This window comes from Rhamphochromis longiceps, linkage group LG13 (assembly GCF_057381845.1).
Source record: "Rhamphochromis longiceps isolate RC_006_pf linkage group LG13, R_longiceps_female_GT1.1, whole genome shotgun sequence".
NCBI lineage: Eukaryota > Metazoa > Chordata > Actinopteri > Cichliformes > Cichlidae > Rhamphochromis > Rhamphochromis longiceps.
Genome location: NC_140569.1, coordinates 12,219,583 through 12,234,037, shown reverse-complemented (window position 1 = coordinate 12,234,037; position 14,455 = coordinate 12,219,583). Strand labels below are relative to the sequence as shown.

Sequence of the window (14,455 nt, the reverse complement as noted above, 5' to 3'; positions counted from 1 at the left end):
TCCATAGATTTTTACCTGCCAGGAATAAGTGAGTGTCTCTGCAAATTGGTTGTGAAACAAGCATTGTAGTATCTGTCAGTTGTTTTTGCAGCTTGTTGTGTATGAACACTAACAAGATCTGGACTGACTGCAAGCCAGCTGTGTTTTAAAGACCCATCTGGTTGCACCTGCATGCTCACTTTGCTTCACTTGCACTCTGAGTACTAGGCTAAATTTGGAACACTGTCATTCCAGACTTGAATCGCCAAACCAACAAAATAGTTTTTTAACAGCAGTTTAATGGGAGAATTACAAAACCGTGAGTTAATATTTTTATTCTGTTGTGCTGGCTGTGACTTCAGAAAGCTTGGTCAAAAATACCTTTGCAGACTTTTTCACTTCAACTAACTCAGGACTCATTGGATAAATGCTTATTTGTCAAGCCTTAATTTGGCCAAATGAACTCAGTACAGTACTCAGTGAAACCAATTCAGAGACTTGTACATATATGGCAATAGACACACAAAGGTATGTCTGTAATTTTGTAAAAGCTGTTTCCCTTTACAGTCACTGCAGTATGGGACTAGATAAACAGATATGGTGGGACATTTATGTACAGTCATCAAGGGCATGGAAAACATGCTAATATAATGGTGGAATAATTGTACAGCATTTTAAAAAACAAGAATTGGTTCAGATTTTATCACTACAGTCAAAAGTCAAATATATACATACATACATTTACTTAAATCATTTAATAAGTGACTGAAGGTTCTGAAGGATCTATTAACTTGAAAAGTTAAAGAAAAGGCCAAGGTCTACTAACTTCTCAGTGATCATGATTCATTGCAGCTGGTAGTTTGTCTTTGTCAGGATAAAAAGGATTTGTTTGACTCAATGATCAATGCTGACCAATACTCAGAACAAAAAAAAAAGAAAAAAGAACAATGGGAGAGTCCAACGAATTCAGCAAAGATGTAAGAAGACGAATTGCAGCTTTACACAAGTTATGAAGGTGTCTTGGAGCCATTTCTAAAATACTGGATATTCAAAGATCATCAATTCAAACAAATGTATAAGTTAATCAGAATTGTGACAACTTTGCCAAAGTCTGCAAGAAGAGCCAAAGTGTCACCCTCAGATGAGAGAAAATTGGTTAAAATGCTTAAAAACAACCCAGGAAATACCAAGAAAACAAGCCTGCCATGAACTGGAAACTACTGCAACACCAGCTTTACTGTACATAGAAAAGAAAGTTTTACACCACCATGGACCAATAGGGGGCTGACCAGGAAAGAAGGCCCTGCAACAACAGTAAGCATGACTAAAATTTGCAGCTGCCAACATGCACTAACCACATGTCTTCTAGAGAAACGTTTTACAGTCAGACGAGACAAAGACTGATATTTGGCCACAGCAGCAAGAGAACAAAAGGTGAAACTTGCTAAGGGAAATTAACCACATATTAATAAGGGTGTTTGTATATAGTTGAGCCTGTATAATTCTGACCCTGTGTGGATGACATAAAATCCCAAATAAATTCAAACTTGTGCACCAAATTTAAAGTCATTAAACATGTACATGTACAGTCATTGCACCCTGCAAAACAGATAGTTCAAAGAAATCATTAAAAACTTACCATGAAATTTTAGAAAATACTTCTATACCTGAAAATTCGATATTGTTAGAAGTTCAATAACACCCTCATGTCTGCATGCTAGCTAAGAATAAAAGCCAAAAGGCAATTAGCTTAGATGCGCATAAAGACTGTCAGAGAAATACTGAAAGCATACATTTGTCTCGTTTGTTTAATCAGTACATAAATAGAAATGTCAAATAACTATAAACAAGTAGTTAAATGCTCATATTATTTCTTGGCGAACAGAAGCCAAGTCCATGACTGCTTTGAGTCTCTACTGCCAAGTCTTTACACTGAAAACAAAGCTAATCAGCACATCTGGCTCTTGCTTAATGTTTAATGTAGACAGATGTATGGTCTTATTGATCTTCTTATCTCACTCTTGGCAGGAAAGTGAATGAGGACTATTTCCAGTATTTAAAACTATTCCTTTTATGGTGTGCTTGCTTAGATACGAAGCAAGAAAAACAAAAGCGAACAAAAAATTAATGGTGTTCACTGAGAACACCTCTAACTACCACATCTTCTATATTTTGCAAGGTTTCTAGAAGTCTGACACTTTAACTAACCGGTGCATCGATCTCAATGAGGGCGATGTCTGATTTCTCATCCACGTCTTTGATTTTGGCATCATAGGAGGCGCCGCTCTTTAGCTCCACTTTCACTCTGTGTTTATTGGCCACCACGTGGGCATTGGTCACAATTTGGCCATCTTCAGACACAACAAAACCAGAACCACTGGCCACTGCCACTTCACGCTTGGAATAAGTCATCCTGTGGAGGGAAGAAAGGGAGACATTAGGAAAGAGTAGGAAAAGGTTAGACTACTGGTATTCTTTCCTCTCCCCTTTAACAGTTTTTCCAGAATAGTAAAATAAAGCAGTACATGGTGTAATAGAAGTGTTAAATGCAAACCAAAAGTATGTATACTATATATATATATATAAACAGTAAGAAGGTGAGTATATAAAGCTAAGCTGGAGAGATGAATAAAACAAGAGACAGATCTAAGTGAAACAACGACGGATGAAGGAGAGACAGAAATCTGAAAATCAGAGGGTTTTGACCTTCAAAAAAACCACTTCACAAGTGATGGTGACAGACAGAAGAGAGATGAGACAGATGAAGAATCAAAGTGTCAAAGAACAAGAAGCAGAGATTAAAAAGCACAAAAATCTGGTCGGATGATTTTTAAAAAGAAGATGAAAGACTAAACTTGAGAATAAGGTGCTCTACCAACTGGTGCAGTGTGTTTAAGTACACAGGTAGGTTGTAAATTCTAGGGTTTTTCAGTCTGCCCCTCCCCAGCACCGAGCACAGACACACAGGTACGCAGCTCATACTTGCGGTAAAGTTCAATGTGAACCACAGACGGAGCAATTTTCTCCACCACGTCGGCAATGAAGTTGTATTTGTGCCTCGGGCTGTCTGGATTGTCTTGAGCTGGAAATACATCATGCACACACAAATACACAAATAGGATGTCAGCCTGGTAAAAACAAACAAAAGATGCATGGAAATACTGCATGATGTAAGAGCTGTGTGAGGATAGAGAACCAACACATTAAACTACCCTTCATCATAACACATCTGGGAAAAGAACAGATGACAGTTCATCTGCGGTTGAGACTGTCTAGGTCTAGGTCTGACACACATGTACTCACTCATTTACAGAGTCTGGTAATAAACCTTACAAATAAACACTTCACACTGACATTTACCCTTATCTTACCCCATGGTTAAGGGTGAAAACAGAGCAGTTCTAAAACCATCCGCAGCTCATTTGTCAAGTATAACACACAGACAGTGTGACACTGTATGTTAAGGGACTGCCAAATTCACTGAATCACCCATCCAGCTTTGGTAAGTCAGGAAATGCTGACTGACTTACCTGCTCATTAAATCCTACTCAAATGACAGTTTAAGCAAGGCTATGAATCAAGACGTCCCCAACCTTTCCCTCTTTGCTTTTCATCCTTCCATCCATAAGCTGTTATTTTGCCACGTACTTTGAACTATTTTGTCTCACAAGAACAATTTTCAGTCATTACTTTCTCCTAGATGACAGAAATTGCAAAAGTATAATCCCCTGGATATCAGTGATTGCACTGAAGGGTAAAGAAACAACAAAGAGACACTTGAGGTGCAGTTAAGCTAACACCAGCATTTAATGAGCATCATGCTGCTGTATGGAACACCATTAAAAAGTACAGTCCACAAACATTTGACAAACTGCAGGAAGTAAATTCTTCTGCATGTGGTTGAAGTCTTGGTGGTCGCAGTGAAGCACCAAAATTTGTTTAGCGGGAGTTTGTTAGCTGTGAAAGTGTTCTGTTAGCTAGCAACCGTATTTATAAACTGAAGATAAAAGATGGATACAGATCAGTTCTGTATCTGAAAAGCAACGCCAATTCAGAAGTGACTTAAACCAGATCTCTTTCTAGTGGACTGTTGCAGTGGGCCACACTGAAAAGTTAATGAAGACATAAAATTAACAATGAGCAGAACTGAGTTTAACTTATCGGAGAGGCCCTTCACTACAGCTCACAACAGTTTCTCATGAGGCCCCTTGGAAAAACTAATTACCAACCCCTGCTGGAAGAAGTCATAAGGAAAATTACTTGGATTAACACTTTCCTGATGAGTATGTGGTTTCCATGTTGGACCCACCCCTTCCAGCACTTCCAGTTCTAAAAGCTAAAATGCTCAGACACTTCACAATGGTAGCTCAGGAAAAAGTGGGCCTTGGTTATAAACTGTTATGTTTTTAACTGAATCATAAACACAGAAAGATGCATGCATGCACACCTGCGACAAGAAGCTCACAGTAGTAGTGATTCTGGTAATATTGTCCTCCCACTTTCCCTCAGCTGAGCTGTAATGTAATTCAAATTCCTTTACACTGGATGTGGACAGAAAACAGTTCTACATGAATTTACTTGCAGTAAGGTTTATGGATTTTTTGCTCATGTTATTAAATATTAACAACGGCAGTAAGGTCATGCTCTTTGGAAAGAGACACTGTTGTTGAGTTAAGCACAAGGAATATCATTTATTTCTAATAAATTAAAGTGAAGCGCCAATATGTCCGAAACTGGACACCAAAACAGTCTAGATGAATGAACAGTGCTACAGTCCGGAGGAAAACATATAAAGTACATTTTGAGGTGAAAATTCCTTCAAGATAAACCCTTTGAGCATCATGAATCAATAATCCAAATCAATAATTTTACTAGAAATTTTTTGAGTTGTGGAGTTTTTCACCTCACGGATGTATGTACTGAAATCCATTTCAGTCCTGCTAATAATTGTCAAGCTATTTCTCTAAAAAAATTCAGATGCCCACCTCATATTGTAATGAAAGGACAAACGAGGGGCTCACCAAAGTTAGCAGGTTTCTGGGCATCTGGCGATTAAGATTGCCTGTGCAGAATTTTACTATAATCCATCAAATGCTTGATGATTATTTCTGGGTATACGGTGTACCAAATGCTATTCTTAGAGCTAAAAGCCACTGAAAGAAAAAAGAAAACCAAGTTGCTCATAAATAAATGTAACCCCTTTTTTTCCCCCAACCCCGACATATATTTTCCTGAACTTTAAATCAAGTATTAAACATTATAAAGGCCAAACAACCTTCTTGCAATAGTATGAAGAAAAGATGGAAATGTTGGAGTAATTTCCTCCCTGCTAGCTTCAAACCCGGGGGGTTTCGTGGTCAGCTCTGATAGGATTACTGTGAGAGAAAGCAGAGCCCGGGGTCCAGAATCTGTGTTGTTTCTGGAGTGCACAAACAGGCTCCCAGTCTCTTCCACTTCACCATGTTATAATGAGTGAGGCCTCCTTGCACACATGCGGAAACCAGGAACACTCTGCTGCCACTACAATGCCAGTGTGATGATAGCAAACTTATAGGCCTAGTGGTGGTGATTTGGTAGAGACAGGATGTCATGAATCAGCCATTTTCTCCTGAGTTATATAGTGAGATAGATCATTTCATTGCTCAACTGAGCTTACAGCTGAAGCTTAGAAAGACTTTACTGTTGGAAAATTAAGTTGACTTATGAGCGAAACTGAAAAGAAGCGTCTAGATGCCAAAACGTGACTGATTCATCTTGATATGTGGAGAGAAAGTGGGATTTAAAGGCTTCTGATCACTGTCTCATCTAAGTATTGCTCACGAAAAACCTCTCCATCTGCTGAACTGCTGCTATAGTAAGATGGGATCTGTGATTGCAAGGTAATTTTCTAAACAGCTTATGTGTGTGTGACATTTATACATTTAATTAGAGTCATTATAAGGAAAGAAAAGAGGACATGCTTTTGATGGTGTGAAAAGTGGTGCGTTCAACTTCTTTTGAAAATGGGCTTGTTTAGGGTGTCACAGAGTACATTATAATAGACTCAGAAACTGCATGCAGTTTCAAAATAACTGCATGCAAATTTAATGGGCATAATTTGCCCGCAGGAGCTATTTGGAGATTACCTAAAGGCAATCATTTAGAAGCTAATGTAAAAGTAAGCTGTAGGTCACTAATAAACAAGGCAAATGGCTTTTTAGTTCAAAAAGCAGATTGAACTAGAAATCCAAGTAACATAGCGTTTTTCCTCATAGGCGACAAAACCAACATAAACACATATAATAGGCATATAATAACAGAATGACCAATGATAGACTGAAAAGCATTTTTCATGCAGATTGATCATATAGAGATATATACTCACTTGCCACTTTATTAGGTATACCTGTTTAAGTACTTGTTAATGCAAATATCTAACCAGTCGGTCACATATCACGTGCACATGGTGACACCAGCTGAAAGTAATTCAACTTGAATATAAAAATGGGGGGGGATTTAAGAGACTTTGTATGTGGCATAGTCATTGTCATCAAATGGAGTGGTCTGTTTATTTCAGAAACTGCAGAATCTGCTGGGAAAAAAGAAAAAGAAAAAATCCAGTTCTCTGGATGAAAACATCTTGTTGATGGCAAAGCACAGAGAATGGCCGGACTACTTTGAGCTGATAGGTAAGTCAACAATAACTCAAATAGCCACTTACTACAAACAGAGTATGCAGAAGAGCATCTCTGAATGCACAGCACATTGAACCTTGATGTAGCAGATGGACTAGGGGTGCCCAATCCCGGTCCTCGAGAGCTACCGTCCTGCAGCTTTTAGATGCATCCTTGTTCCCACACACCTGAATCAAATGAATGGCTTGTTATCAGGCCTTTGCCAAACATGATGGCATGCTGAAGAGATCAAACCATTTGATTCAGCTGTGTTGGAGTAGGGATGCATCTAAAAGCTGCAGGATAGTAGCTCTCGAGGACCGGGATTGGGCACCCCTGGACTAGAGCAACAGAAGACCACACCGGGTGCCACTCCTGTCAGCTAAGAACAGGAAACTTGAGTCTACGGTTCAAATCGGGTCTTCAAAATTGGACACTGAAAATTGGAAAAATGTTTCCTTATCCGATGACATGTGATTTCAACATGTGGATGGTAGGGTCAGAATTTGGTGTAAATACCATGAAATCATGGATCTACCCTGCTTTCTATCAGTAGTTCAGGCTGATGATGTAATGGTGTGGGGGATATTTTCTAGACACACTTTGGCCCCCTTCATACCAAGGGGGCATTGTTTAATTGCCACACACTATTTGAGCATTACTGCTGACTATGTCCAGCCCTTTATGCCCACAGTGTACCCATTTTTGTTCCGGGCGCTTCCGGCGGGATAATATGCCATGTCACAAAGCTCAAATCACTTCAAAGTGACTTCTTGAACATGACAATGAGTTCACTGTACTCAAATGGCCTCCACAGTCACTAGATCTCAGTCCAATAGAGCACCTTCGCAATGTGATGCAACATTATTGATGTGCAGCCTACAAATATGCAGCAACTATGTGATGCCATAAACCGAGGAATGTTTACAGCACCTTGTTGAGTCTGTGCCACAAAGAGTTTAGGCAGTTCTGAAAGAAAAATGAGGCCCAAACTTGTACTAACAAGTGTAATAAAGTGGCTGGTGACTATATCTGTGTGCACCAAAGACGCATAAACAACTTTATAGAAAGTAAACTGGAAGTGGAGTATTTCACACTTGGTAAATTAAGAAGCGATATATTTGGTGTAACAGCAAGTACACACTCTTGTTACTCCGACTCACCCTGTCAGACACTTAGTCTAATTGCTTCGGTTTATAGGAAAGCATTAGCAGAAATAACTACTGACTATAAAAGTAGTATGATAATATGATAAACAGTAATACTGTAAATGTTAATGATTAGCAGCACACCACAAAATATCACTTGAGTTTCAGGGCAATGGCAGACTGAGACTTATGAACAGTCTTGTCAATATCACAGACATTACGCTGCTATTCAGCAGATATTTTGGAGATGGCACTTAAGGTAAAAGTGGGGATGGGTCAAGTGAGTTGCATGTAATATAGAGTGGATGTGGTGTTTAGATTTTTAAGCAGTCCAAAAACAAAATTGTTCTTATGTGGGAGGGTGGCATTCCTACTAAGCAGTAACTTATCCTGACAGAGAAGCGTATACACACTCTCACCACACAATTTAAATGATATACTGACATAAAAACAGTTTCTGTGACCTGATGAAGTTAAGATTTCACCCATATGCAAGACATATTGAGAAGTGTGGTAACTGCTAATGAAAGCCTCATAATATTTAAGTATCTATTAACAATAATCAGATGTCGGAAAGAGTTTTTTGGAGTCAGTTCAAGCATTATGTGGGGAAAACCATTCAAAAACAACATTTATTAAAAGGAACCTAATTTAAAAGTACTCTCCCCTCCCAACATACACACTCAAAGCCCCCCCTAACCTCACAATCCCATACATCCATTACCCCTCCCCACTCAACACACGAGCTACAGGTCAGGGTGTCTTTTCTTCTTCAGCTTTCCCATGCATAGGACCCTTCGTTTTATTGGTTCCTGCAGACTAAAAGACGATTTGTGTTCTCCCAAGAAAAAACCTTAAGAAATGAAAAAACATAGATGTGAACAAAGTGGATTCAGTCCAGCTGGAATTAAGCTAATGCACTAGCAAATCTTTCAGATATGTTAAGAAGGAGGGGCAAAGGAAAGGATCGTTATCAGCATGGACATCCGGTCGGAATGCAAAGAACACAGCCATCAGTTATTCTCCGGAATTTTAGGTTTGTTTTCCTTTAGATCAAAGGTAATTTAACTAACCAAAGGGGAAACTCATATAAGCTCTGAAAGAGCCAAAATAAGTTTAGAGTAAATCATTAACTTAAAGATAGAAATGTTTAATAAATTAACTCTTTTCACTCCACATTAGCATGAGAATAGTGAGGGGAAGGGTGTATAGCCCGCATACAAGGTGTGCCAGGTGGAATAGAGGATTAAAGGAACCAGTCAGTGAAAAGAAAGTAAGGTCAGCAAGTAAAGCTACGTCAAATGGGTTGTTGTCAAAGGACAGTACTGATTGTTTAAAAAAAGCCAATAAAATGTAAATAGTATGGCCCCTCTTTGGCCTTAAAAAGTATGGCAAGTATGCGCCTTAGTGCATATGTTATTATAAAATTACTTCCAGTAGGTCATTGATTTTGGCTCGCTGTACTTCTTCAATGATTCAGAACATATGAGCTTGCTACAGTGTTAAGACCATGAATCATTTTGTTTCGATGGGGCTTTTTTCCCCAGTTATGAAAGCATACAGTTGAGCTTTGCCGCTGTTTATAATACTACAATGACACACTGGCAGCTGTTTCAAATGACTCACTGAGTGATTATAATTAACCCAATTTTTCCATTCCCAATATTGATTCAATTTACCCTATTTTAATCCAGTGAACTTAATTTTTTCCATTGTGAACTCCATCTAAGGTTGAAAGCACATAATACAACCAGAAACACTCACACTGAGTTAGTAACAGGGCAGTTAGAGCAGCATGGAGAACCCATTCAAAACCATGTCCCATTTTATTGTTAGAAAATGATGTATGTCGATCAGTACAGCAGCTGCAAGAGCAGGTTTTAACCCTTTAAAAGATATTAAACCAATGCAATATTCAGTACAGTGTTTAATAACACTTATCGTGGCCCATAGACAAGAATGGAGGTACAGCAATTTGGTGTGGTGCAAAAGCATTACATTTCTCTAATTAGTGCAATTTAGGAAATTCGGACATACACAAATGTGCTTATGTTGCGGTCAGTATTAGATGACATTAAAAAGAGGCTGAGCACGGAAGAGGCTGCAGCAAATATAGTTTAGCAGAGAGAGGAATGAAGGAAGCAGGAGAATTACAGACATCAAACAGGAAAAAGAACAGATGAGAAAAGCAGACAGGCAGACATTCAGAACCAAAAGCAGACACTGACAAGTAGAACAACAAAAACAAGTCACGTGCATGTGCCCAAAAATGATGTTTTAACATCATGAGTGGCTGAAACAAGTTGCTGAAGAATGTGCGTATTCAGCAGATGTCACTCGCTGGAGTCACAGAGTACATTCTGTCTGCAACATCAGCTCTGAATTATGAGCAGCACAAACTGTGTCGGGTTTTCAACTGGATTAAAGTCTAAACAGATTATAAGAAAGTCAGCCTCACCTTCACGTTCACACCTTCATGCAACCCCTCCATAGTTCTGGTTCACAGTTTGAGAGGCACCAAGTGATTCAGTTCTGATCTCCAATACTCTTCAGCGCTTTTCCTGTCAGTCTGTGTCACATTAGTGCTTTTAAACTGCCAAAAAGGTTTTTTTCTGCACTTTAAAAAAAAAAAAAAAAGATAATTTTTAACAACTATGACACCAAGGTCACAGTCAAATTTTGGCCTAGTTTTTTCTTTCTTTTTTCCCCAAAATGAGCTACGCCTTTACTGTCCAGACACGAAATGACATCATGCAACTGCGCTCACATGTTTTTTCTTAACATGAGGCCAGGTTGCGGTGTATTTCAAGGCACTCAGAGGGGTTTAAGTTTCTTTTCAGTGTCAGCTCTTGACATTCTGAGTCAACAGACCTGTTCACAATTTATGTTAAAGTTGACATTTCTTTTTAAAATATGTGCTTCTGCTACAGTCTTAGTCAGCACCAGCCTGGACAGGGACAAATCTAATGCACGAAATAAAATGCAACTTCCAGCTATGGAAATTCTCACAGGGTGTCTTGGAAAATCAATAGCACTCACCACAGTCTTGCTCAGTTTCAGACATGGTTAGCTGCTCGGGAATGACTTAACCATTTAAGCTGCTTACATGACTGACAAACAAATGTGGCGATGCAGTCTGCCCTTCCACTGTGCCCACATGGTTTTTGATGTACATGTACAACTTTCCCGAAAATATGGGTTGCTAATTTTGTGTTTTCCTCAATGTCTCCTGCCTGTTTTAAACAGTCTTCAACAGAGGTGGAATTAGTGCCAGGAATTCCTTCATGTGACTGTTAAGTGTGATTTATGAGTGACAACACAGACCAGGAGTGAAAGACACTTCCACAGTCAAAAAGAGAAGAGAGGAAGAAGCTGGGGTGGTGGAGGGGGGCTGTGGCAGGGTGGATTCAGTAAGTTTCCAAGCCTTGAGGTAAGTTATAGATCTTTGATGCAACAGGTGTTGAATGTTGTCCTTTGTGTGTTTTTAAGTGCACATATGTTGCCAAATCTGAGGGGGAAAAAAGTACGTACACAGTAACAGTAAAAACCGTAAAGGACACAATGTTTTTACCACCTGCAGCATCACTAGTGATCGTTTTTTCATTCCTGGATGTTTTATGTCATGCATAAATTGTAAACAATTACACTACTAATGATGATATATGACTCATTGATTCATTTTGTACAGAATGTGCATTCTCATTTGGACTGTGCTGTTTCACAGAGCAGCAGATGCAAAGAGTGAAGTCTCATTATAAGTGAGCTTCACTGATTAGCACAAAATACCTGTCACATGACACTATGACAAAATGCAGGTCCATACTGAAACACTTCCATTTATCATTATAAATATATCTCCAGTTATATTTAATAACAGTTTATATCATACATATCAGGTTTTGACATTCCATTCTATTCAGCTAATGCACATATTTCAGGCAAAGACCACACGGCATAAAGGAATCAACCAGATTATAGTCATGTGATTGCTGGTCATGCATGCCAGAGTAATCCTAAGGTTCACATCAAGCTTTACAACAGGGCATAACTCGTGGCTTCATTCAGCCATGGGGGGAAAAAAGAAAACAAAACAAAAGAAAAGCCCTCTCTGATCAAGTCTAATTGTAATGCAGGATCAAGGGCTGCACTTGAATGGCTGCTCTTGTGGTTCCAGACACATGGGGATTGTGTGCCACTGAATGCAGCGCTGAGCTACAACATCTGTGCGACCTTGAGACAATAAATGCCCAGTGAGGAATGATGGGATCACGTTCAACAACAAGTTGTAAATAATTAAGGTAAAACGGCCAAAAAATGACACCATGTTACAGAAAATGTGCAACGATTGATTTCAGCTGCAAAACTAATGTTTTTGGCTCACAACGCTCAAAAGAGAGTAGCCTATTCATGATTCTTGACACTATACTGTAATCAATTAACTTTAAACGTCGAATCTACTCCCTCCTATTTATTATCAATATCTCAGTGTGTTTTGGGTTAAGGGTGTCTTGATCAAAACAGTGTGAGTTCTACCTTTCCCGCAGGCTCCCCGCTGAATGAAAAGAACAGGTGGCTGTTGCAATTTCTGCGCCCGTCGACTGACCCTCTTCAGCTCGCAGATATTCCGGTAGGACACCCCATCGCTTCCACAAACCGCTTCGGTGGTTTTGCACACGCAAATCCCACTCTTGCTTCTCCTCCTCACCGTCACAGTGTATGCAATCCCGCCGGAGACCGAGCACTCCAGCTCCTCTCCGCACACTGGGTCGCCGAGCTTCCCACTGCCGCCGCAGGCTTCGCCTTCACCGGAGGCGCACACCGGGCAGCAGTGGCAGGCGTCGAGGGTTTGTCCTGTCGGACAGTCCGCTGGTAGCCGAGGACACATCGACTTATCACACCGGGAAGGACATCCGACAACATAACGGCTGGAGATTTGCGCATCCGCCGGCACGGCTGCAAAGGCTACGATTGCGCATAACAGCAACCAAAACATGTTTCAGACTGAAAAAGAAGCTCCCCTAAAAATTCACCAGAAACTTTTAAAGAGTTCCAAAAGGTCGCTCTGTGCTAGCAGTGTTATGGGATGACAGAGCTCAGTGCTGAGGGGGGAGTCATCCCAGCTGGAGAGGCATTTAACAGAAACTCCACTGCGTAACCAATTACGCGATTTTACGTTTTTGCTGGCACGGCATCAAACATGCAACTCACTTTCTAGATAATAACAACAAGCAGGGTGATTGGTGGCTTTACGTGACGTACTGAATCGGAAGAGTTAAATTACTGACATGTCTCCAAAAGCGTGAAGATAAATAATCAGAGGAAAGAGCAGAAAATTGCCATGACTGGTGGGAGGAAGTGATTTTAAATATATTAGTTTTATTTCAGCCTATTACAAAACTTTAAATATCAAGGTCAACTTGAAAACAAGCAAGAATATTGAGAATATCGAGACTATTTTAGTCCACCAGTGTTTCCTGTCGATGACTGATGAAATGAATAATAGCAGAATAAGGATGCATGTAGCCCAGATGTTTTACGCTATACAGCCTTCCACACATCCAGCGTCACTATTTCCTTATGCTGTAGTTATTTATTTTCCTGTTCTAATGCTTCCTTGTGAGTCACTCCTGGCACCCGCACAAGCCTCATGGCTAATTAAAAAAATCAGTGGTGGAACAATAATTGCGTGGATTGTGGGTTTTATGCGTTCATGTACACTTAATAAACAGCCAACTTTGCTCCAGTTGGAAGACTGCATGAAGACATAACTTATCTAGGCCTGTTTATCATGATGCAGGGTTAAGCACCCAGCAAGTAGGGGCATAACAAGTCTAGTACAGGTATCCAAATAAAGAATGCACTCAATTCAAGAGCAATCAACATCGTTTTGTACAACTAATCACTCAAAATATTTGTAAACATCAACTCTTGACACATTTCCAGCAACAGAGTAGCACATTTTAATTTTGGCAAACAGCAAACCGTTGTTAGATTAAGATGTCTGTGGTGAGCTGTAAGAGTCCAGTAAACTCTATAAATCAGCCTCATAAAATACCCAACACAGTTTGATAGACTGTGTTAAGACAGGCTTGTTTTTTCTCTTTTTTATGTGCCTCTTGGTTTAAATGTGGTCGACAAATACAGCAGAATATTTGTCCATGCCCCTGCTTGGGACCCTGTGGTGTGCTGGGGCTCAGGAAACCCAAATCTCTTGTATCTTTGGGGCAATTAGAAGGGGGGCATAACGGAAACAGACTGGACTCTTGTATAGCACAGGAAACAGAGTCTACAATGTAGACTGTAACCCAGAGCTGATGTTAAGAGTTAAATGACAGGGTTCATTCATTTTTTTCGCAGAAAAAACAAAAACAAAAAAAACAGAGCTGAAGCTGAACGCTCTTTAATTTCAGTCCAAGACAACACACATTGTTGGCTGATGCAAAAACGGCCGAAACCCACGCAACATCATCAGCTCCGTTATGTGGCACTACGTAGGCGAGAAACGGTGGGAAAACTTGCAGATGAAAGCAACCTCATTTATAAGGAACACCCATCCTCCAGCCGAGGACAGTGAACGTAGCCAATGATGGACGACACTGAGGTCTGTGTGATCTCGCCTCCCAAGTTTGTCCAGGCTGTGAGTGAGGCCATTGAAGGACCAAAATGGAGCTGTAC

At 39.9% G+C, this 14,455-nt stretch overlaps 1 protein-coding gene across 1 annotated transcript in view; it reads right to left on the bottom strand.

Moving 5' to 3' along the window:
• The window catches only part of LOC146655441 (serine protease HTRA1A-like), a 28,266-nt gene extending 15,281 nt beyond the window's left edge, over positions 1-12,985 (bottom strand). Inside the window, exons 1-3 of the mRNA XM_085427938.1 lie at positions 12,314-12,985; positions 2,962-3,061; positions 2,188-2,392 (exon numbers count right to left, since the gene is read on the bottom strand). Coding sequence (XP_085284064.1) covers positions 2,188-2,392; positions 2,962-3,061; positions 12,314-12,773 — 765 coding nt within the window. The 5' untranslated portion in view covers positions 12,774-12,985. The remainder of the gene's footprint in view (positions 1-2,187; positions 2,393-2,961; positions 3,062-12,313) is intronic.
• Between the last annotated feature and the right edge of the window lie 1,470 nt (positions 12,986-14,455).